This window comes from Fukomys damarensis, unplaced genomic scaffold (genome assembly GCF_012274545.1).
Source record: "Fukomys damarensis isolate Sample0158 unplaced genomic scaffold, DMR_v1.0_HiC HiC_scaffold_3, whole genome shotgun sequence".
Lineage (NCBI taxonomy): Eukaryota > Metazoa > Chordata > Mammalia > Rodentia > Bathyergidae > Fukomys > Fukomys damarensis.
In genome coordinates, this window is record NW_022900915.1 from 27,746,082 (window position 1) to 27,770,373 (window position 24,292).

The 24,292-nt window shown below is 34.1% G+C and overlaps 1 protein-coding gene across 5 annotated transcripts in view; it reads left to right on the forward strand.

Annotated features, from left to right (window-relative positions):
• Slco6a1 (solute carrier organic anion transporter family member 6A1) overlaps positions 1-24,292 on the forward strand; it is a 73,251-nt gene that overhangs the window by 13,640 nt on the left and 35,319 nt on the right. For 3 of the 5 annotated variants that reach the window (XM_019205221.2, XM_010608433.2, XM_010608439.2), the window contains 4 exons: positions 2,843-3,028; positions 5,089-5,188; positions 19,372-19,493; positions 20,288-20,397. In XM_019205221.2, coding sequence (XP_019060766.1) covers positions 2,843-3,028; positions 5,089-5,188; positions 19,372-19,493; positions 20,288-20,397 — 518 coding nt within the window. The remainder of the gene's footprint in view (positions 1-2,842; positions 3,029-5,088; positions 5,189-19,371; positions 19,494-20,287; positions 20,398-24,292) is intronic. The other 2 variants (XM_019205224.2, XM_019205220.2) reach the window with 1 other exon arrangement.

Here is a 24,292-nt window from a genome sequence, read left to right on the forward strand (position 1 = left end):
ACACACTTTTGTGCATTCTGTTCCATAATTCCCAAGGAGTTCAGGCTTTTGTCACTTTATTCTTCTACTCTGCATTGAATGGAAAGTACATGTCATAAGATAAAACTGCTTTAATTTTTAAACACAGTTATTAATTTCACCTATAGTTGCACGTTAATGTTCTTTATTTCTTTCGCGTTATAGATGAAGTGACTCCTCCTAGTAAACATTCCGTGGCTCCTTTCCTCCTTGGAGAATTTGTTTCATTAGTGATCGCCTTTCCCCTTCCTGCAAATCCTTACTTTGCATTGGTTCTCCCTCATGGCACTCAAATGTGCTCAAGTTTTTTCCATTCTTAAACGATGACCACAACAATTGATATAGCTATTCGTCTTGTTTTTTATTACTTCAGCAACCTTCTTATAAGCAAAATTTTTGAAGGAATTGTTCATGCTTCCTGATTTTATCTCCTATTCTTTGTTCAGTCCACTTTAGCATGGCTTCCACCATAAATGCTGCAACAAAATTCTTTTCAAGAACTAATCAATCTAATTCATATATTTAACTTTTTCCTTTATTTTAACTTTATGTCAGATTTTGTGATAAGATTACTCTTTCCTACTTGAATTCCCCTTCTGTTTGATATTTATGATGATCATATAATTTTCGTTGAAACCAGTTATTTTTAGTATGGGTAAGTGTACCAAAAAATACCTTTATTAAATGGTTTAAAAATATTGCCTTTTTCAGATGTCAGTCAATAGGAAGTTTAAGACTATCATTTCTAGGAAAAAAGGAAACAAGTTGAATTTTCCAGGAAAAAGTAAAATAGTCAGGCTAAAAGCACTTCGTATGTTTATCAGGGACATTAATAATCTCCTTGAATATGTATCCATTTTCATACAAATGTTTCTAATTTCTCATTCTTTATGGCTGAGTAGTATTCCATTTTATAGAAAAACTACATCTTCTTTATCCAGTTTAACTGATGGGAAAATGGGCTGTTTCCAAGTTTTAGCTATTAGAAAACTGTACTGAATACCTACAATGTACCAATAAACTCAATGAGAAAAAAAAAAGAATCTTCTTGAATTTATTCATGATGCATTCACAGTGGGAATTTAGTGGTTGTGTTTTTTTTTTTCTCCAACCACAACCAACTTTAAAAGAGATAATTATCACAGGTTTGCAATTTTACTAAGAGATGGAGTTATGTGGGAAAAAAGCAAAATAATGCAAAAGTTAAGGTGATAAAGATATAAGTAATGACATAAGAGGATATTGGGATAATGAAAATAATTTTCAGATGATAATTGGTCCTGGTGAGTTTTAAGGATTATTGTGAAAAGAACGAGATGGAAAGATAAGGATGATAAGAGGATAGATGGGTAGAAATTCCAACTAGGGAAGGTGTGTCCTTATATTTGACATTTAGAATGAGCAACTAAGAGAGGTGAAGTACAGAGAATGAAAGGGGAAAAACTTCTGCAATGAATGTATTTATTCTGTCTCAGAAGCATGCACTATTGAGGCAGGGGACTCAAAGAACTAAGATGTATGGTGTTGAATTATCACACACTGATACTGGTATCGCTATAGGTCAATATGTCTGTATAAAAGGAACAGCCATAATTTTACCCATAATTCTAGAGACCTCTTTTCATTTGTTATAGAGTCAAATAGCATTCCATGGAAACCAAACCAGATGGAAACTTCCATTGGTATACTATGTTGTAATCTATACTTTCCACAATAATGTTAGAAGAGCATTTGCTATATTCAACTGCAAACCCATAGTGAATATGTTTTTTTTATTGAGTTTATTGGTACATTTTAGGTATACAGTACAGTTACATTCATTATTGGGATCTTGTACCTTTATATGACAGGTCTTGGTTCTCATTTTTTCTCCTTATCCCTGCCATACTCAATATTTTTTAATAGTAATCACCTATTTCTATTAATCTAATAACAAATGCTATTGCACAAAAATTTATTTAATGCTGTTTTATAACCATATAAATAAAAATATATATAAGAAATATCCTCTAACCTAAATAATTTTAAAATATAACAGCTGGATATGAGTATAATTTCCAACTATAGAAGAAACAAGTTTTTATTATGTAATGCTTTGTCCTTATGATCCTACATTCTAGAATTTAGTGGGTCTAAAATGGAAAATTAATTAATCAGAGCTACACAAATTTACTGTAAACAGCGCTAAATAAATGGACATAGAACTAAATGCAAAAGTTAAGCTTTGATAATTGAGATAATCCAGAGCATTAGAAATATTTTTATTCTAGGGGCAAAAGTTAGAACAATAGGATACAAAGTTAAGAGGAAAATGAGGCCAAACACAGTGATGCATGTATTCTTAGTTACTTGGGAAGCAAAGGCAGGAGAATCTTGAGTTTGAGGCCAGGCTGGGCTACATAGATCTTGCCTAAAAAAAAAAAAAAAAATAGAGGAGAGGAAAATGAGTGTATATGTACGTATTTCATTTGTGTGTGTACTGTAAATGTGTATGTATAAAACCACACGTAAGTATACATAATTTTGTGTATACGCAGATAATGATACATGCAAATTTATGTTTATAATACATGAATCTTTTAGTTTATAATACATGTATCTTCTCCAGTAGTCTCATAAATACTACTTTATAAAGGCATTTTTCTAAGAATGTGATGTCTGTTTGACTAAATTCAACATAAATGAAATATTATCTAAAAGACAAAAGCATAACAGAGGCAACAGCTTGTAGAAGGAAAATACTTGATAAAGATTATTGCATGTTTGTTGTATATTTAAGCTTTGAATTCCATTAACAAAAATAAAACTGTTATCTTTTCAAAAGATATTTGCAGCATGGCAAAGTCTCTCCGTCCCTGCCTGACAAGCAAATCATCATTCAAAACAAAATACATCACTTTCTTCACCCTTGGACAGATAGATCAGGGAATAGCAGGAATGCCTTTATACATCCTTGGGATAACCTTTCTTGATGACAGTGTTCCCACACACACATCTGGCATCTATCTAGGCAAGTTCTCCCCTCACCAATGTGACTTGTCTATTTTGAATTTTCATCCATTCTTCAATCTGGTATGTATATTTTAACAGATACAGTGTACTGACTACTGGCCTTGTGGTAGAATGTGGATATAGCTCAGTTATAGAATGAGTAGAGTGCTTACAAAGCATGCATGAAGCCCCAGGCTTGGTCCCTCTGCAGCATTTAAAAAAAAACAAACAAAACGAAAAACAAAGCAAAGGAAAACAAAACAAAACAAATCACACCAGATCCCCTAAATCTGCTACTTGAAATCTAGAATTCTAGAGAAGTTATCTGATGTTCATATGAATGCCACCAAAAACATATAGAATAATAGGAAAAATCCTTTTCTAGGTATTGGAAATATCTTTTAGATAGACATTTATGCACATATGTACACATGCATATGGATACATTGTGTATAAATGCACATGTATATTAAGTATATATTCTTTTATATACGTATGTATAGATCGGTATATTCATATCATGCTATACAGGCTGTAGTTCTTTTCTCTAGAGAAAAATCTACAATTGCTGAATTCAAGAGCTAAGTAGTTGTATTTTTAAACTTTGGGTATGCAGATGAATGCTGTTGCCTCATATCCATTAGGGGACAGGACTTTATTGTATGGCTCCTTAGTAACAGATTAATGCAATCCTGAAATAATCATCACATCCAATATCATTACACATATTAGCTCAGTCTTTCTGTAGCATGTGATATTCTTAAACTAATTGAAAATTTCCTTGAAAGAGGCCAATTGATATGCTATTTAATTGAATGTAGTGGAGTCTTTCTTGTTCACAATGTCTTTTGCTACTGTATCCACAGCAATTATTCTGGATATTTCTCAGGATAATTTATAATTTTTTGCTATTGTGATAGATTTTGGTTCTGGTATATTATCTATTTTTATATGGTTATCAAAGTGTAATTTTGAAGAAAAATATAAAATTGTTTCTATATGCTTAATATAAAGGTGATTTAAAAATATGCATTATTTTGGACTGAGATACTCATTTTCTACCACATATAAAAAATCATGTCAAAAAACTAACAGAGAATATTTATATTTAATTTACTTTTATAAAAAATGTTTGCAGTATTAGAAAAGAATAACAACAAAATTTGTTCATTTGTTTGTTTATTATTTATTTATTTATGGTTACCAGAGGTCGAACTCAGGAACTTCACACTTGCAAGTGGTGGAACCACTGAGCGAAATCCTTGACCCACTTTCTTTTATTTTTTAACTCTAACGAATAGCAACTGAAGCACATGACTCCATGATGCGGGGAGAGCCCCACTGTAATCACTCTCTGCCGCCTTGGCAGTTAAGGCTAGGGATGCAATGATGTCAAAGTACCATCTCGTTATGTAGTACATTATTAAAGTAAACATGGAGTATTGCTCTTATATTCATGTTAAATGTAAATATATTTATCATACATATATAGATTAAGTAGGGTATAATGAATTACATAATCAAATTAGCTGACTTTTTCTAACCTTGACTGGATAATAGGTGCGATGATTAATTATTTAAGTGACAACATATCTAAAGTATGGCACCCACTGTTTGGTCAAACACTCGGCTAGATGTTTCTATAATGATACTGTTTACATTTACAGGTAATAAACTTTGCACAGTGTGGCTGGGCCTCATGCAATTAATGTAAAGCTATAACCGCAAAGACTAAAATTGCCCCTATAAGAAAAAATCTTCCCTTTAGGTTGCAATGTCTACCTTTGAATTTCTAACCCCTCTGAGCTACTCTACCAATTTGGGACTTGTTAGGCCCCATAATTGTATGAACCAATTCCTTAAAATCTCTCTCTCTCTCTCTCTCTCTCTCTCTCTCCACTCCCTTCTACTATTGTCTTTCTCTCTCCTACATAAAAATATCTCCTATTGTTCTGGAAAATGCTAGTACAGAGTGCTATGAAAAGCTTTCCAAAATAATCCACTTAAATTAACTAATTTTTATTATCTGTAACAAAGCTGGCTGAAGAGGGCGCTTCATGTTCAGAATTCATTTTACAGGCACTGCAGATGCGGCAACAATACTAGGCTATGCTTTGGGTCTTGCATTAGGAGCACCACAGCCTAAGTCCTCACAGAACAATACTTCTCCAGCAGAAAGGTAAGCTGTTTTCTTGCATTTTTCTTGGAGTTTTCATGTATAAAAATGTGTTGAGTTAATACTATAGTTTATAGTTTATTCACACCAGAGAAACTAGTCTGTATTTACACATGTGTGACTTATTTATTTCACTTAGGAGTATAGCCTTAATATGTATCCATTTTCTTATGAATGAATCTTATTTATCATTCTTTATGGCTGAGTAGTATTCCATTTTATAGACAAGACATGTCTTCTTTATCTAGTTTCCAACTGATGGGCAAATGGGCTGTTTCCAAGTTTTAGCTATTACAAACTGTGCTGCTATAAACATAGGTTCGCCTATATCACTGTGATATGATTCTTTTAATTCTTTTGGAAAGATACCCAGTAGAGGGATGGCTGGGTCAAATGGAACCTAGGTGACACTATTATGAATTGGAAAAATGTTTCCTCCTCTTCAAGTTTTGAAAATTATTGAGAATTGTTATTAATTCTTACTTATATGGTTAATAGAATTCTATACTGAAGCCATCTTGTCCTGGGCTTTTGGGGGGGTGTTGATTACCAATTCATTGAGTTAGCAGCTCTAGATGTTTTCAGATATTTTATTTTTTCATGATTCAGTAGCTTGTATGTTTTTAGAAAATCTTTCAATTCTTCCAGTTATTCAATTCAACTTGTAATAGTCTGTTATAATTGACTTATGCCTGTGAAATCAGTTGTAATGGTTTTATTTTCATTTCTCACTTTTAATTGCATTTTATCATTTTATAAATTCATCTGGTTAACAGTTTGCCAATTTTGATCTTTCCAAAAGCTAACTTATTTTGTTGATTTTATCCATTGTTTTTTCATTCTCTGTTTCATTCACTCCTCTAATCATTACTATGCTCTTCTTGCTTCATGCATTTTAAAGTTGTGTTTTAGTTGTATTTTGAGGGTAGTGACATTAGTGATCTCTCTCCTTTTTTTTCTTTTATTGAGATGATGCAGTTATTTAAGGAGCTAATACTACTGCAAGAAAATGTAAAAGTTTGCATTCTATCTCTGAAACAATAATATTATATAAAGATAGAACAAATAGACACTGTGATATGGAAGCCAAGTAACTCATCTTATTCTTATTCATTGTTGATTAGCCAACTGGTTTTAATATTTTTGTTTGTTTGTTTTTGATACTGGGTGATGAACTTAGGACCTTGAGCTTGTGAGGCAGGCATTGGAACCACTAGAGCTAAATTCCTAGTCTAGCCAACTAGTTTTGTGGTTAATTCACTAGATGTAGTTCCCTTATCACTCTGTCTTAAAATGATCCAGTGTAACTATACTAGCATCCTAATTGTTTCTGTAGGAAGTTTAAGAAGTAGAAATAAAATTCCAGAACCAGGTTGCATATTGTGTACACAGATAATACCCTAATTATGGTGACATAGGTGGGCATAGTTACTAAGAAGATCACAAGCAATAGAAAGGAATGAAGTGCATGATAGGTCAGGGATTTGGGAGATTAAATGTCTGTATTGCTTAATGATTCCAGCGACAAAGATTTTTTTTTTTTTTTTTTGGTACCAGGGATTGAACTCAGGACCTTGTGCTTGTGTGGCATCACTGAGCTAAACCCCCAGCCAGACAAAGGGATTTTTAAAGACTTCTGGGTTATATAGTTTTTAAAAATAATATTAGAAAAAATTCTTAAAGAAAAGGAAAGCATTAAGTGTATGATTGTTTCAAAGGCAGAATCCTCTGTATTATACCTTTAGAGTCATCAGTTGTTTTGAAATAGAGGAAATATTTCTAGATTGTAGAACTTCAGGCTGGTTTACCACACCATATATAGAAAGACATAGCTTGAGGTCTGAATTTATATTGATTCACTTTGTTTTAGTCAGGTAGGTAGTCTGGACAAGAACAAAAGGATAAACCTCATTCAATACCTTTGCAAAGAGGGTATTTACTTGAGAGGAGACTGTCATATCAGCTGGACAAGTTGATTCATCTTATCACTCAGTTTCTCCCTCTCCTTCTCCCTACCTTCCCTCTCCTTTCCACCACAGTTCTTCCTCAGGTCCATGACACTTATTAACTATGACTACATGGATACAGCAATTTGGACTTCAAACCACGGACTTCACACCTAAGGCAATCTCTCATCAAGCATGTTCACCAAGAGTTTAGTATTACTGTGCCAAGTGTCTAGCTGTTAACAATGGAGGGAGTCTGTTTTTGTATTTCCAATGTGGTGCATTCATTGAGAGACCAGGCAGATAGAATGGTAAGCTTAGATCTTCTGACTAGATAATGTGGTGGCAAAAATCAAAACTAGTTTTTGTTTATTTTCTTCTATCAGCCTATATGATGATCCCTAGTAACTAATAGTAACCATCTTTCACTGAATTTCCTCAGAATTAGATTTTGTGATGAGACTGAGAATATATGACTTATTTAAGTGACCATAACAATCAGTGTGGTATATATTGGAGAGCTGAACAAGGAAGGAAAGGAAAATACTGAAAAAATAGTTTATTATTATATTGGAACATTTACATCTAAATGATACTCTGGAGGACAGTGTAGGACATAACTCAGTTTTCCCAACAGTTATCTTTGAACAGGGCTAAGATATATGTCCACTAACTCCTGGTAACCTTCATTCAAGTGATGCTCCTGGAATTACTGTGAATTTAGAGCAATTCTCTCTCGCTCTTGTACTCTGAATCAATCAAATAGCTTTTGCTAATCAAATGCATTTGGTATATATGGAAATGATAGTGTTTTAATTGATAGTATAACTGAATTGACATAATCCAGGACTGTATAGTAACTATTGGCATTTAGTGTATCCTAAGTGCTTTTCTTGTAGAAACAGAGCAAGAAGGCAAATGTATGAGGTCTTTCAATAATATTCTCTCAGACATGAGAATTTGAACAGATATACATGAACCAGATGACCTTCATAAGAGCTAAGCATGCCAGATGACAGACCATAGCACCTGGTTTGGGTATAATAGCAAGAAAAGATGGATTAAGAAAACAGGAAGTAGTGAGATAGAACTCTTGAAGACAATGGCATAGGAAAAGTCTTTATGAACAAAACCTCAGTAGCATGAGAACTAGCACAGAGAATCAACAACTGGGATCTCATCCTTTTAAAAAGCTTCTGCACTGCAAGACAAACCACCAACAGAACTAAAAGACAGCCTACAATGTGAAAGAAAATTTTACCAGCCATTCCTCAAACAAAGGACTAATATCTAGAATAAAGAACTTAAAAAAATCATACCCCTCCAAATTTAAAGACCCAATTAAAAAATGAGCAGACATTTCTCAGACAAAGAAGTAAAATCAGCAAATAAACATATGAAATAATGTTCAATATCACTTGTCATTTGAGAGAAAACAACACTGAGATTCCACATTACTCGAGAAAGAATGCTGCTATCATGAAATCAACCAATATCAAAGGCTGGCAGGGTTGTAGGGAGAAAGGAACATTTCTCTATTGTTGGGGAGAGTGAAGACTGGTGCAACCACTGTGGAAATCAGTATGGAGATACCTCAAATAATTAGGGTTAGAGGTCCCATTTGACCCAACTATTCCTTTGTTAGGTATCTTCCCAAAAGAATTTTAAAAATCACACTACAGCAATATATGCATACCCATGTTTATAGCAGCACAATTTGTAATAGGTAAAGCTTGGAAACAGCCCAATTGTCTATCAGCTGGAGAATGGGTAAAAGAGATGTGGTTTTTAATAAAATGGAATAATATTCAGCCATAAAGAATGATAAATTGGAGACATTTATAGCTAAATGGATTCATAATGAGGCCATACTCTTTAAGTGAAATAAATAGGACACATGTGTAAAAACAAGATAGTTTCTCTGGTGTAAGAAACTAAAAGTGTAAATAAGGATCAAAATTTATAACTGATAATGTGAAATAGTAAGAAAAGGTCTGAATGGGGTAAGGGAAGGGGGAAGAGGAGGGGAAAGGAAAAAAGGGAAAAGAAAAAATATGAGAAAAGGAAAAAAGTTTTTGTAAATAGGGAGGGGTGGAAGGGTTGAAAGGAGGGCAGGGGAATGGGAAAAAATAAGCACAAAGATACATCATATAAGGGTACAGGTTCCCAGTGATGAATGTAACTAATGTATGCCTAAAATGTACCAATAAACTTATTGGAAAAAAATCATTGAAAAAAAAAAAGGAAGTAATGAGTTCACATCAACATTCCCAACTGTAAGAAATACAACTCTAAGAAATATTCCCCCTGGTGTTGATATGGATGGGTGGAGAAAAAAATTAAACCAGGCCTTAGTCTTGAAATCAAGTACAGTACCAGGCTTACCACTGTGAAATACAGTGCTAAGAAGAACCTCATGACCCCTGACACAGGCACAGACTGGGCCCTGGAACTATTTTAGCCAAGTGGCCAAGAGATTGACTCCACTATCTTCTCAACCCAAGACAACAAAGATGGAAGGAAAATGCCAGCCAAAGGGGAAAAAGGCAGGAAAGCTAGCATAGGACCTTGCCTTGGACCTCAGTGCTGGAGCCACCACAGTGAAATCCACGATTTGGGGAAGAAACCAAAAGCCCCTGTAGCTAAGCCAGAGCCGGTAGTTTGAACCTTTAGAACTGCCCCAAATCAGGCAGTGCCCTTGCAGAATCTTCATGTTTTAGCCTGTATGGTGCTACCCTTGGAGACAGACTGGAGTACTCCCCTTTCTAAGTCTGTGCAGGTCTCTGTGCTGTGAGACTTATACTTGACACAGCTTAGTATTAGCCTTGGTGGCAAAGGGACTGGCTACAACAAAGCCACTTCAACCTTAAACCACACAGTGTAGAACAAGACACTATTTTTGGGAAATAAAACAGGACTTTGATTGAACAAGATCAGAATCTGGAAATCTAACACTGTCAAGATCCTAACAGACCTTGTTCTCAAGCCAAGACATATAACCTGAGTCTCTTCTGTTGAGATCTACAGTCCAGTCTACTGCAATTCTATTTTAATCAGCAGTGTCTTTGACTTACTGCAGTGATCTGTGGGCCTTGGTCCTCCCCCTCTGCTTTGCTAGCCTTGGCAGGCTGTGTGCTCAGGGTGTGATCCAGTATGGAAACATTGGGTGGCAACCAAAGTGATCACCCCTTTCCTCCCTAAACTCTCAGCAGCTCAACGCAGAGAAACTATGTGCTTGAGGGAAGAACAGAATGATGGGTAATAATTCAACACAGAAGAGCTTGAGGTTAATCATTTTAGTGATTTTGCCCAGATCAGGCAGAATTTCAAAATATCCAGACAGTGGTGACTAGATTGGCATTTAGGCCTCAGACAACCCCATGGAGAGTTTTTCAGGGATGGGATGTTCTTTCAGGATATTACTCAAGTTCGTGCTGAACAACACATCAACTGCAAGTTTAGGACAATTTTGGGCTTGCCAACAATGGACTCTTGGCGAACCTGAGTATAGGGTGCCATATAATGCCAAAATAGTAGAAGTGACAAGGGAATCCTAGAAAATAAGCAATATTTAGAATTTCTGGAAAGACAGGCAAAAACAGCTATTTTATGAAGACTGGAATAAATATCTAAATCTTCAGTGCATAGATGGTGTCACACACAAACAAGAATCAAGAGTTTTGAGGGAAATATTATGTCAACTACAGGTTGAAATAAAGCACAAGAATCTGTAGAGTAGCTATAGGTCAGATAAAGTAGACTTTTAATCAAAATCAGTAAAAAGAGATTGTCATTATATAATAATAAAGGAGTCAATTCAACCTGAGAAAATAATTCTAAATATATATGCACTTGTCATAATTTAGATCTAAAATGCCTCCAAATTATTGCTTATATCTAGATCTCCTCACAAAGGCTCATGTGCTCACTGGTGAGATTTTGGGGAGTGACTGGATCACAAGTCTGTGTTATTGGATCATGGATGTGTGATACTAGATTGGTTCATTGATTGGGTTAGCTTAATTCTATGAGTGGATGATAGACTTACTGAAGAGGGACAACCCATGCTCGATGTGGGTGGCACCAATCAATAGATTTGTAGCCTGGAAGGAATGAAAAGGGAAAGAAGTTTGCTGCTTCCTGCCTGCCTTGCCACAGGCTCCTTTTCCTGTGCTATGTGCCTCTGCCATGCTGGACTGCCTTGGAACCGTGGACTGAAACCTCTACAAACTTTGAGATAAAACAAACTTCTCCTTTTTTACTTGAGGATGTTGGATACTTTGTTCCAGCAATGAGAATGTAATTAAGACATCCTACAAGGTCTCATATATTTGGAAGATCATTGGATTGTGAAGACACAATATTCATCAGTGGATTCATTGGTTCAGTAATTCATACATTGGTGGGAGAGGTAGGTCAATGGGGTCATGACTTGGAAGGGTGCATTCTTGTCCTTGGATCCTATCTTTTATTTCTCTGCTTTATGGCTGCCAGGAGGTGAGCAACTTTTCTCCACCAGCCCTTCTGTCATGGACGGCATTTTTGCCTTGGAGCCAACCAACCATAAACCTTGAATTCTCTGAAAATTGTGACCCAAAATAAACCTTTTTCATTAAGATGTGAGCTTGAGATATTTTGTCTCACAGTAAGAAAGCTGACGAATATAGTAGCCAATATCAGAACATTCAAACATATGAAGCAAATGTTAATAGGAATAATGGGGAAAATAGACCACAACAGAGTAGATTCTTACCACTTTAAACAATGGAAAGATCAGCAGACAGAAAATCAGCATATTGCATCCAAGGCTGAATGTACCAAACAAACATTTCTAGAACATTTCATCCAACAACTGCAGAATTAACATTCTCCTCAATGGCATATAAACTATTCTCCAGTACAGATCATATTATAAGTCCCAAAAGTCTCAACAAAATTTAGAAAACTGAAACCTTATTAAGCATATTTTTTTCATCTTGGAATAAAACTAGAAAAAAATGAGAAAAATTTTGGAAACTACATATAGAAGTAATTTAACAACCAATGGTTCAGGGAAAATTTTAGAAAATCTTGAAACAAATGAAAATGAAAACACAACATACCAAAAACTATGAGGTACTAGCAGGACTGAGAGGATTTACAGCAATCACTGCCCACTTCAAAAACTAGAAAGATGTCAAACAAACATGTCACTGTGCTTGAAGGAAGTAAACAAATAAAAAAATCAAACTCAGAATTAGTAGAAGGAAAGACAAATGAAAGACAAAATAAAAATATGGTTCTTTTATGGTAAGCAAAATAGATAAATTTAGCTGGGGTAAAAAAAAAACATAGCCAAATAAATAAAATAAAGTATAAAAAAGAGATATTATGACTGACACCACAGAAGTGCAGAGGGTCATTAGAGATTATTATGAAACAGTATGCAACAATACATTTGGTAAGTTTGAAGAAAGCAATAAATTCCTACACACACAGATCTTAGCAAGACAAGAAACAGAAAACCGGAAGTGACTAATAAAAGTTACAAGACTGAGTCATCAAAAGAATCGCTTTAAAGAAAAGCCAGGGACTAGATGACTTCACTGTTGAATTTTGTCAGATATTCAAAACACTAATACCATTCTTTGTAAATTTCTCCAAAAATTGAACAGGCGAGGAGAATTCTTCCAAACTCATTCAATGAGATGTGTTATTGTGATTCAAAATCCAAACAAGGACGCAATAATCAGAAAAAGCTAGAGGTTAATCTTTTTGACAAAATAAATGCAAAACACTTCAGCAAAATGCTAGCAAATCGACCTGAAGAGTGAATTTAAAACATTATTCATAATAATAGAGTGCAATGTGTGGCTTAACACATACACATCAATAAATGTAATACACCATGTCAATAGGATGAAGGACAAAGATCATAATTTTCTCAATAGATGCAAAAAATCATTTGGTGAAATTTAATGTCCCTATGTGATAAAACTCCAGAGCAAGTTAGCAGACTAACAATTAATATTGTCCTAAATATATAAAAGCTGAAATCTTTCTTTCTAAGGTACAGAACAAGACAAGGACACCCACCTTCACCATGCTGTTCAATATATTACTTAGGTCCTACTCAGAAAAATCAGTCAAGAGAGAAAAGCAGAGGGCATTCAATTAAGAAAGTAAATAGTCAAAACATCACTGGCTCCTCCACCCAAAGACTCCATCTCCCAAAAAAGTCTTGACTTTTTTTAACCTTGACTTCACAGTATATTTCAAAGCTATAGTAATGAAAACATTCATTTGGCACAAAAACAGTTACGTACATCCCCAATGGAAAATAATAGAGAATCTAGAAATAAGTTTTACATAGGCAACCAACAAAGTTTGCCAGAGGTACTAAGAATATACATTGAAGGAAGCATAACCTTTTAGAGATATGGTGCTGAGAAATTGGATATTCACATGCTGAAGACTGAAACTAGACCAACTTGTCTCACCATTATAAATTCAACTCAAAATACATTAAAGCCTTAAACATAACCTGAAGCTATGAATCTATCAAAAGTAGACACAAGAAGTGCCTCAGAGCATTAGGGCAAGATATTTTTGAAAAAGACCCAAAAAACACAATAAATGAAAGCCAAAAAATGACAGATGTGATTACAACATCAAACTAAAAAGCTTTTGCACAGCAAGGGAAACAATAATTAGAATGAAAAGACAGTTATACACCTGGAAAAAATATTCACAAACTATATTCCTGACAAGGAATTAATTTCTAGGGTAATAATGAACTCAGTAACAAAAAGTGAACAGATCTAAACAGACATCTATCCAAAGTAAATCTGCAAATAGCCAACAGATATCTGAACAAAATCCTCGACATTACTAATTATCATGGAAACAAATCAGAACCATAACATCTCACTGAAATAAAAATGGTTGTTATCAAAAAGGGTAAACAAGTGCTGACAAGAATATGGAGTAAAGGGAACACTTGAACACTATGAGAAGGAATAAAAACTAGCCATTATGGAAAACTGTATGAAGTTTCCTCCAAAACTTCAAAGTAGAACTAAAATAGGATTCAGCAATTGGATGTTTGTATGTATGTGTGTGTGTGTATCTACCCCCCAAAAAAGAAAGAGAGAAACCAGAGTGTTGAAGAGACATTTGCATTCACATGTTTTTTTGCAGGATTTAAATGTTTTAACCATTAAAAAAATCATTAATGAGGAGATAGATACGCTTATCCTAATTTAAATATTCAAAATATCAAAATTTCACATGGTATTCCATAAATATGCACAGCTTTTAGGTTTCTGGGTATCAGTTACAACGATGAATTTACACTTAAAGTATTTGTTTCAGCCAAGATTTTTTTTTTTTTGGTCAAGAAAGAGGAAAAAGATTCTTAGGCGCATCAGAAATTGGAAATCATGTAGAATATCTCCTGCTGGTTGCTACAATGCTACTCTGTATTTTTCTCCAACCTGCCCTGAGTGCAAAGTGGTTGGTCTGGATGGACCATATCAATGAGCTCATCTACCTTCTGGCTTCATCTGAGGATGGACTCATATGAATAACTGGCCAGAGATCTGAGATCATGTGGAGAGTGAAATCTGGAGTTTAATTCTTCCCTTTTCTTGCTGCTGACTCTCTGGTTTGACTGTGCATCTTGATTAGAGGCCACTTCTCCTCTTCTGGGGCTCTTCTGATACACTGTCTGTACAATTGTGCAACTACTGGGTCCTATTTTTTCCTCAGATTTGGAGGTGCCAGATCCCAGTTTCCACCCATTCCTGTTCAGATTCCTTTGAATTTTCTTGGCATCATATAAATGCTTCTTTTCTTAAGTCACATTCCTAAATTATGAAAGGAAAGTATGTTGTCAGAGGCATGACTCAAACTATATTTCTATTAGCCACAATATGTATATCTCTTAAATGTTTGAATATTTTGCTTATTTCTTTTTTGTTTTGTATCAGTTTATTGTTTTCATAGATTCATAAAAGTACTTCTTGCATTACAGATGCAAGACAGAATTTTCTCCCAGTCTGGCTGGGTATGGTGGTGCAAACTTGTAACCCTAGCACACAGGAGGCCAAGGGAAAAGAATCAGCAAAGTTCAAGACCAGCCTGGGATATGCAGTGAGTTCAGGGCCATCCTGAACTACAAAGTGAGACCTTCTCTCAAAAAAACCAAAAAAACAATTTTTCCTACAGTCTGTATCTAAACTCTGTGTATGAAGTCTTTTTATATAAACTTGACATTTTTCTTAGGTAGATAAATATATCAGTATTTTTTCTTTTATAAAACTTTAATCTTTTGTTGTGTTTGAGTCATTCTCTCCCTCTCTAGAAGTACAAAGTACTCTTTTAACTCGGTTTTAACACTCAATTTCAGGATTTTTTTGCTTATGACTTGAGGCATAGGACAAACTTCTACTTTTCTATCAAAGGGCTATCCAGTTGTACCATGACATTCATCAATCAGTGCTGATCATAACAATCAGATGTATCATAAATTAAATTTAATTGCATATATGGTTTCCTTCTTGTCTTTTGTATCTCTATTTATCTTCTCATATATTTTTCTATTTCCATGTCAAGATTATAATTTACTATTAAGATGCACATGCCCCCTCATTGTTTTATTGGTAAATGTTTGCAATACATAATGTTTACATTCCTTAGGGGGAGTTTGTACATGTACATAATACATCTTAATTTCTTTTTTCCTTCCATTTTCTTCTCCCTCCTCTCCCTCCATCACTTGATTCCCCTTCCTCTTTGAGAAGCATCTATCTTCCTATTTCCTATTATCTACCTTTTATTTTATACTTTATTTATAATCTGAATTTCTCAGCTAGGAGAAAAACTGCAATTTTTAAAACTTGTTTGATTTCTTTCTTTCTTTCTTTTTCTTTTTTTTGGGGGGGTTCTGGGGATTAAACTTGGGATCTTGCACTTGCGTGGTAGGTGGTGGAACCACTGAGCTAAATCCCCAGCCCTTATCTGATTGATTTCATTTAAAATCATAATCTTATGGTGCATCCTTTTTTCTACAAATGAATGAAACTTATCTTTATTTATGGCCCAGTAGTTCTCCATTATGTGTAAATACTACCTTTTCTTTATCCATTCATTTCATTTGTTTGTTTTGTTTTGTTTGATACTGGGGATCAAACTAGGGTCCTTGTGCTTGTGAGGCAGGTGGCCCAACCACTGAGCTAAATCCCCATGGCTATCCATTCATTTCTTGATGGACACCTAGGCTACTTCCAAGATTTAGCTATTATTATTTGTGCTACATATGCGTGTATCACTGTAATAGGATATTTTATGATCATTTCAGCTGACTCAAATGATATTTCTAGTTTGGGTTTTGAGGAATCTTCTTAGTAATTTCCATAATGGATTTACTAGTTTACATTACCATCCATAATGTAGATATTTCATTTTTCTCTTTGAAGCCTCTCAAACTTTTGTTATTATTTGATTTTTTTTTAAGAGTAGGAAAAATTTATTGAGGGAAAGAAAGCTTCTGTCTGAGACAGACAGAGTGGGATCAGAAAGTGAGTTGTCTGCCCACCCCTCTTTCCTAAGATGTTTTATACAGCCAAGCCATGTGGTGAGGAGGGTACAAAGTGGGACAAAACTGTAAGATCCAATGGAAAATTGCAAGGTGGGCAGGAGGTGGGACAAAACCATGACCAACCAATAAGATTACAAATATAGTCACCCAGGTAATACTGATTAAATGGTGGTCAAATGGGGGAGCAAGTCACATAGCAAGCATACAAGGATTTTCAGCACAGAGTGTTAACAGTTGTCAGTTATAGATTATATAGAAAAATTTAAGATCAAGAGCCACGCGTAATATTTTTGCGTGACTATCACGATGACATTTTCTTTGTAACACATGTGAATCTTAGTATGGAATAGTCTTTCAGTCAAACACCTCCATCTGATTACAAGACATTAAATGACATAAGGAAAACTTATTATCCTTTAGTAGGATGCCATCTAAAGAGAATATACATATTGGCCTATAAATGTACCTTAGAAGTTCAAAATATCTAATCTCTAATTTTAGTGTGTGACATTGTTTTGACTGTTTGGCAAGTGAGCATCCCTAAGCATGGTGACACATATGACATACACGGAAAACAAGGTTTTATTTAAAATGCTCTTGGCACAAAACAAAAGAACAAAGGGTTTCATATAACTGATACTCATTGTTCTTTCATGGTGTATATATTCATGCTTTCTGGCTGTACAAGTCTTCTAGGATATTGTTTACAGTAATGAACTTTTTGACTCAGCTATCTACCTTTCTCTTGGACTCCACCTACTTGTGATAAGAGGTACATGTCAAGCCAGCATGAGATAACTAGTCAAATAATAGTCTTCTTAAAAATGTATGTGATGTATGTTATATCTGTCACCATGCTTGTTTGATTTCTTGATGATGGCTCTTCTTATTGGAGTAAGAGCCATTGAATCTTAGTGTTGTTTTAATTGGCATTTCCCTAATAGCCAAATATTGAGCTTTTCTTCATGTATTTATTGGCCATTTGCACTTATTTTGTGAAGTATCTGTTCATTTCAGTTGCTCATTTTTTGGCTGGGTCTTTTATTTTAGGTGTCTTAAGTTTTTTGAATTCTTTTGTTTTTCTCATTGAGTTTATTGGTACATTTTAGGTATACAGTACAGTTACATTCATCATTGGGATCTTATACCTTTATATGACAGGTCTTGGTTCTCATTTTTTCCCCTTATCCCTACCCTCCCTTCACCTCTCCTCCCTTCCCTATTTACTTGCTATTTCACATTGTCAATTATATCATTAGGCTCTTATGTACCATTATGGTTTTTCATACCAGAGAAACTATTCAGTATTTATATATGTGTGACTTATTTATTTCACTTAGGAGTATATCTGCAATATGTATCCATTTTCCTATGACTGACTCTAATTTCTCATTCTTTATGGCTAAGTAGTATTCCAATTTATAGAAAAACCACATCTTCTTTATATATTTTAGATATTTGTACTCTAAGGAATAGCTAGTGAAAACTTTTTACTTATTCTGTATATTGTCTTTTCACTCTGTTGGCTGTTTCTTTTGCTATGCAGAATTTTTTTTTATTTAGTAAGATCCCATTTGTTGATTTTTGGTACTATTTCCTGTGGAACTGGGGTTCTGTTCAGAAAGTCCTTCATTGTGCTTATAGCTTCAAGAGTTTTACCTGTTTTATCTTCCAGTAGGTTAAGTGTTTCTATTTGAACATTTAGTTCTTTGCTCTCTTTTGATGTTAGTTTAGTATATGGTGAGATGTGGGTCTAGAATCACTCTTCTCCGTGTAGTTGGCCAGTTTCCCCAACACCTTTTATTAAATTGGTTATCTTTTCTCTAGTTTGTATTTTGTGCTCCTTTGTCAAAGATCTAATAGTTGAATTGCTCTGTCCTAAGACCCAATTATTTCTATTTACTCAAAATAATTTCTCAACTACAAAAATTCTCCCAAAATAGCCTAAGAATTATCAATTACAGCAAAATGTCAAAACTTTAAAATCACTGTGGGAAAGAAGATAAGAAACAATGAGCTCCACACAGGAGCTTTCATAGTCTCACCCCAGCCTGCCCACCACAGGTCTCTGAGAAGTACTGGCAGGAAGTGCTGCAGGAAAAGTGGAAGATGGAGAGGCTAAGGAAGGGTCCCGATGGGGTTTCGGAAAGACCACAAGAATAATTCTTCACACTAAAGCTGATAGTTCAGACAAGGGACTAGAAGTAAAGGATTCCAAATATATTTGATATAAAGGGTCAGGTGCTATGTAAGAGATCAGTTATGCAATTGAAAGGGTCAGGCTTTTCCTGAACATTTAGGTGGATGATTTAAAGAGGGCAAGAATGATTGTAAAGGAGAAGACTTAAAGGTGGGTAGTCTTCCAAATGCAGAGCTTCTGATGGAGGAAAAAAAAGTAAACAGAAGAAGCAAGAATTTTTTGCCACCCAAGTAGTGCTAGGGAAAAGGAAAAGGGAAAAATTTAGGATTTTTCAAGAGAGAAGAGAAATATAATTGGAAGACCAACAATCACTGTCTGTCAAAAAACCAGCAAGCAATAGCGACAAATTACAAATAAGTACAAATTAACAGAAAATTCTTCCCCTCCCATGCTCTCTGATTATGGCTTCGTTTTTAGTAAAATGTCCAAAGCTGAACTTTTTCATTTTTCTCTATTATAGTGTTGTCGACTACGTTGGTAATGTTCAACAGGAGAAGAAATGGTGGCTTAATTTTCTTTTTGTCTCTTTACTTGCTTGGTCTACGCTGCTTCCATTCTTATGCTTTCCATATAGTATAGCAGGTGATTATAAACATATAATTAATTAACTAACGGTCAGTATCTCCCACCTCCCAGCTCCTATTCTCACAGCACTGCTGAACTACATCTTGTGAATACACCTCTTTTACTGGTCTGTCATACAGTGTCATGTGCCAAATTTTTTTAACAAATAAAACAGCAATATGTAGCCACATACTTTATGTATGTATAGAATTTCATATACATATGAAAATGCTTTATATTTAAACTATATAGTTGAGTTTTAAAAATGAAGTGTATTTAAAGCTACTTAGCATCCTTTAATGTTTATACCATCTCAGAGACATTTTATAAGACAAAGTCATTATTAAAATTATTGCTAAAACAAGATATACATGCAAAGTCACAAAAATCAATTCTATCTTGATGGTATACTTCATTGGCACAAAATAATTTTAGTAAAAGCAAAGATTATTCTCTCGGTTTTTAGAGCTGTGCTATTAAGCATGGTAACACACTTGTCAAATGTGTCCCTTTAAACTAAATTAAAAATGTACTCAATTATAGGAAATATGTTTCAAGTACTTAGTAGGCATAGGTACTAGTGGATAGTATTGATGTGGATATTGTTCATTACCACAAGACAGCGTTGTTTTGGAAGAATGTGTCTTTTAATTATTTGGATTGCATATGGATTGCATATCAAATATTGGCTTATTGGGAAATGCCTCATTAGCCTTTCCAGAATAAATTAGGTTTGTTGGGATTGTATATGTTTGTTTTTTAATTACTTTAACTTAACAGGTCATAAGTTTCCTTTTCTTGTTAACATACAGGTACAGCAAAGATAAAAGCTAGGAAACAAAGAGAGTTTCGTTTATATGAGAGCCACCTTATCTATTGGAAACTTGGAGCAAGTATTAAGGACTTGTTTGGCACTGTTTGGGTAAAGTAAAATATTTCTTTGTAAACTTGCTATTTAAATTGACAGGTGTGGCTTTCGAGCAGTGCGATTAAGAAAATAACCCTATGTGTTCAACTTAAATTTGCATAAAAGTTTGAGTCTTTTAATTAATTATTTATTTTCTATATAATAGAAAATAGGACACCACTTATGTTAATGGCACTGCCCAGAACTTGGCTGGTGTCAGAGACTATTACCAGGTATTTCCTCTTAGGTTTACTTTTGTATTATTTTGTGCCCCCCCCCACAAGAAGTGAGTTTTCTTTAATGAGATGATATATAGCCACCAACATTATTTTTATTATGTTTAAATTATTTAGAAGAACGTTAGAAGTAAACATGCATTTCCACACACATGGTATTTCACACAGAATATCGCGTCACAATATCAAATGAAGAACTTTAGTCTCTTTAGGTAAGAAACAGTGCTATAATACAGATACTGTAGCATTTAAAAAAAAAAAAACAGCTTCCAAATAGCTTCCATTTGTTTTGTCTTCTCCTACTTAATAATCTTTTTTAATGTTGTCTGCACAATTATTTTACTCACATATAAATTTTATGTTGTTATTTTTCATATTACATTGTAGGTGAATTTCATATTTTCAAAATAGGACTTTCAAGACCTAACACTAGAATCAATTATATTTTTTCTTCATTTTCTCAGAATTTTATTCCTTTTTCTCTCATAGCTTAGTCACTTGCCTTTTATGTTCCATAAATAATAATTTTTTTACCAATTTCTATTCATGGAATATTTAACTTTTTCTCAAGTCACCAGCCATTCCTTGTAGTTTATCACATTTCATTAAGATTTTTAAATTTAATTTTAATTTTATGTGAATATACAAGTATATGTTTTAACAATGCAGGAGCCAGTTATAACCTTTTCCATATTGTTAAAATTAAGATATTGTTGTTTAGAAAACACTGAATAAAATTTAAACATAAATGTTTTAAGATTTTGTTCTTTAAAAACCTAAACATGCATTAATTGTGCATGTTAACTGGATTCACTGTGATATGTCCACATATGCACACAGAATGCACCAGTCAAAGCTGGATAAGTGATATTTCCCTCTTATCATTTCTTTATGTTTGAAGCCTTGAGTTTCTCTCTTCTAGATCTTCATGTGGTATGTAATAATTGTGAACTGTAGTCAACTCACTATACTGTAGATCACAATGACTTATTCCTTCTATCCAATTGTAGTTTATGCTTGTTTCCAGCCACCCTTTGTCAGTCCCCTTTTCACTTTTCCACATTCAGATCAACTTTTATTTTTAGATTCCATGTATGAGAGAGTACATGTAGTATTTGTCTGACCAAGTCTAACTCTTTCAACTTAATAACATCCTTCAGCTCCATTTCATTCTGTTGTAAATGACACAACTTTATTCTTCTTTGAGGCTGAATAATATTCAGTTGCCTACATACACCACATTTATTTTATCCATTTGTCAGTTGATGGGTACTCAGATTATTGTCATAGCTCAGCAATTGTGAATAGGACCACAGTAATCATGGTCATGCAGATAACTCTCTGGTATACTCATTTCATTTTCTCTGGATATTGTTACAATTTAGATTTGAAGTGTCCACATAGTCACCGCTGGGAAGCTGTGGAAATTCTAAGAAGTGGGCTCCAGACGGAAGTCTTTAGGTCATTAATTGTGTGCTCTGAAATGGATTGTGAGACCCTAGTCCCTTTCTTCTGCTCTTTTGTGTCCTGGAATGTTCAGTGGAGGGTTTGCTCTCCATGTGCTCTTGCCAATGTGTTGCAATAGGGTTAACCAAACAGGGACTGAAACCTGTAAGTTTTTGAGCCAAAATAAGCTTTTCTTTTTATAAGTTACTTATCTTGGGCATTTGCTACAGCAACTGAAAGCTGACTGAGATATAGCTGGATCATATAATATGATCATTTCTTTTCTTTTTTCAAGGAATGTACATTCTATTTTCCATAATCACTGGACCAGTCTACATTCCTATCAACAGGAAATGATATTCTTTTCACCATATCCTTGCCAAAATTTGCTATTTTTCCTCTTTTTGACAATATCCATTCTAAGTGGGGTAGGAGGAAATATCTTTATAATCTTATTGATTTGCAATTCCCTACTTGCTAATTATGTTGATATATATATATATATTTGCTGGCCATTTGTATTTCATCTTTTGAGAAATGTCTATTCAGACCATTTCTCCATTATTTAATTTATTTATTTTTGTTTGTTTGTTTTAAATTTTTTAATTTTTGGTACTGGGGATTGAACTCTTGTCCTTGTGCATGCAAAGCAGGTGGTGGAACCACTGAATTAAACCCCTGGGCCCTTTTTCTCCATTATTTTAGTTGGCTTACTTCTTTGTTGTTAAGATTTTTGAGATTCTTATTTATTGTGGATATTAATTATTTGTCAGATGAATAGTTGGTAAATATTGTCTCTCTGCAGCTTATTTTTCACCCTGGTAATTGTTTGTTTTGCTCAACAGAAGATTCTCTTTTTGTTTTTCAAATTTGGACTGATTTTTTAAAATTTTAGTAAAAAATAAAATTTCATAACGAAATAATGAGAATAAGAAGAGTAAGATACTGTGTACCATTATATTCAAAGTACTCAGAGTATGGGACATAAACCACAAAGATTCCTACAAAAAAGAAATAACACAAATAACAGATAACACAAAGCTTTATTTTCATTAAGTAAGATAAATAGTATTATAAACACAAACAAATATCAATGGACTTAGCACACATTAAGATATTCTATAAAACCATAGTAGTGAAAACAGTATAGTATTAGAACAGAAGGAAAAGTCAGCAATAGATTACATATACTATATAGAATTTTGAACATGATGAAACCAGCACTGCAAGACTAATTGTTCAGTGTGTGATGAAAAAATTGGTCGTCTATGAGAAATTGGGTGAGATCTCTACCTCATATTATAAAAGGCATCTATCAGATAAACAAATTTTTGGGCAGGTGTACTAGGTATTGTATGCAAGCATTTTACACTGAGCTACATTCCCAAGTTTTTAAAACAATTATTATTTTTTTGAGATAGGATTTCACTAAGTTCCTAAGTTGTCTAGGCTGGGTTGGACTTTGACATCTTCTTGCCACAGCCTCCCAGTATGCTGAGGTCACAGTCCTGTACTACCACACCTAGAGTTAACAAAACTTTTAAATTAACAAAACATAATTAATGTTAAAAACTAGAGAAATATTTTGTAACATAGAAATGGGAAAATGCTCACTGAGATTTTGATAGTGTAAAATATTCAGTAAAAGTTTATGGATTAGATTATATAAAACCAAAGATTAATAAGAAAAATACTATAGACATATAATATTAATAGATTAGTAAGTAAGAGATCTAAATCCAGGAGATTAATACTTAGAATGAGCAAAGAATTCTTGGAAAAATCTATACAAAATGTTCAAGAAGCCTAATAGGAATAGGAATAGTCAGCGCGCACACACACACACACACACACACACACACACACATCAAATAGCTAAGAAAAGTTTAGTTGCATTTTAAATTACCTAAATATAAAATAAAGCTTTGTGACACTACTTTAATTTGTCTGCATGAGATTTTATTTATTTATTTATTTATTTGCACCAGGGATCTAACTCAGGCCCTTGCACTTGTGAGGCAGGTGATGGAACCACTGAGCTAAATCCCCAAATCCCTGGCCTGCATGAGAATATTTTAAAAACTGGAAATATTATCAAGTACTTGTGACTTATGTGTGATGTGCCAGTCTACTCATGGGTGACAAAGCACCACAAACCTTAGTGGCATAAAACAATAGAAAAGCCTATTTTGCTTATATTGGGAATAATAATTTATACATATACAGAA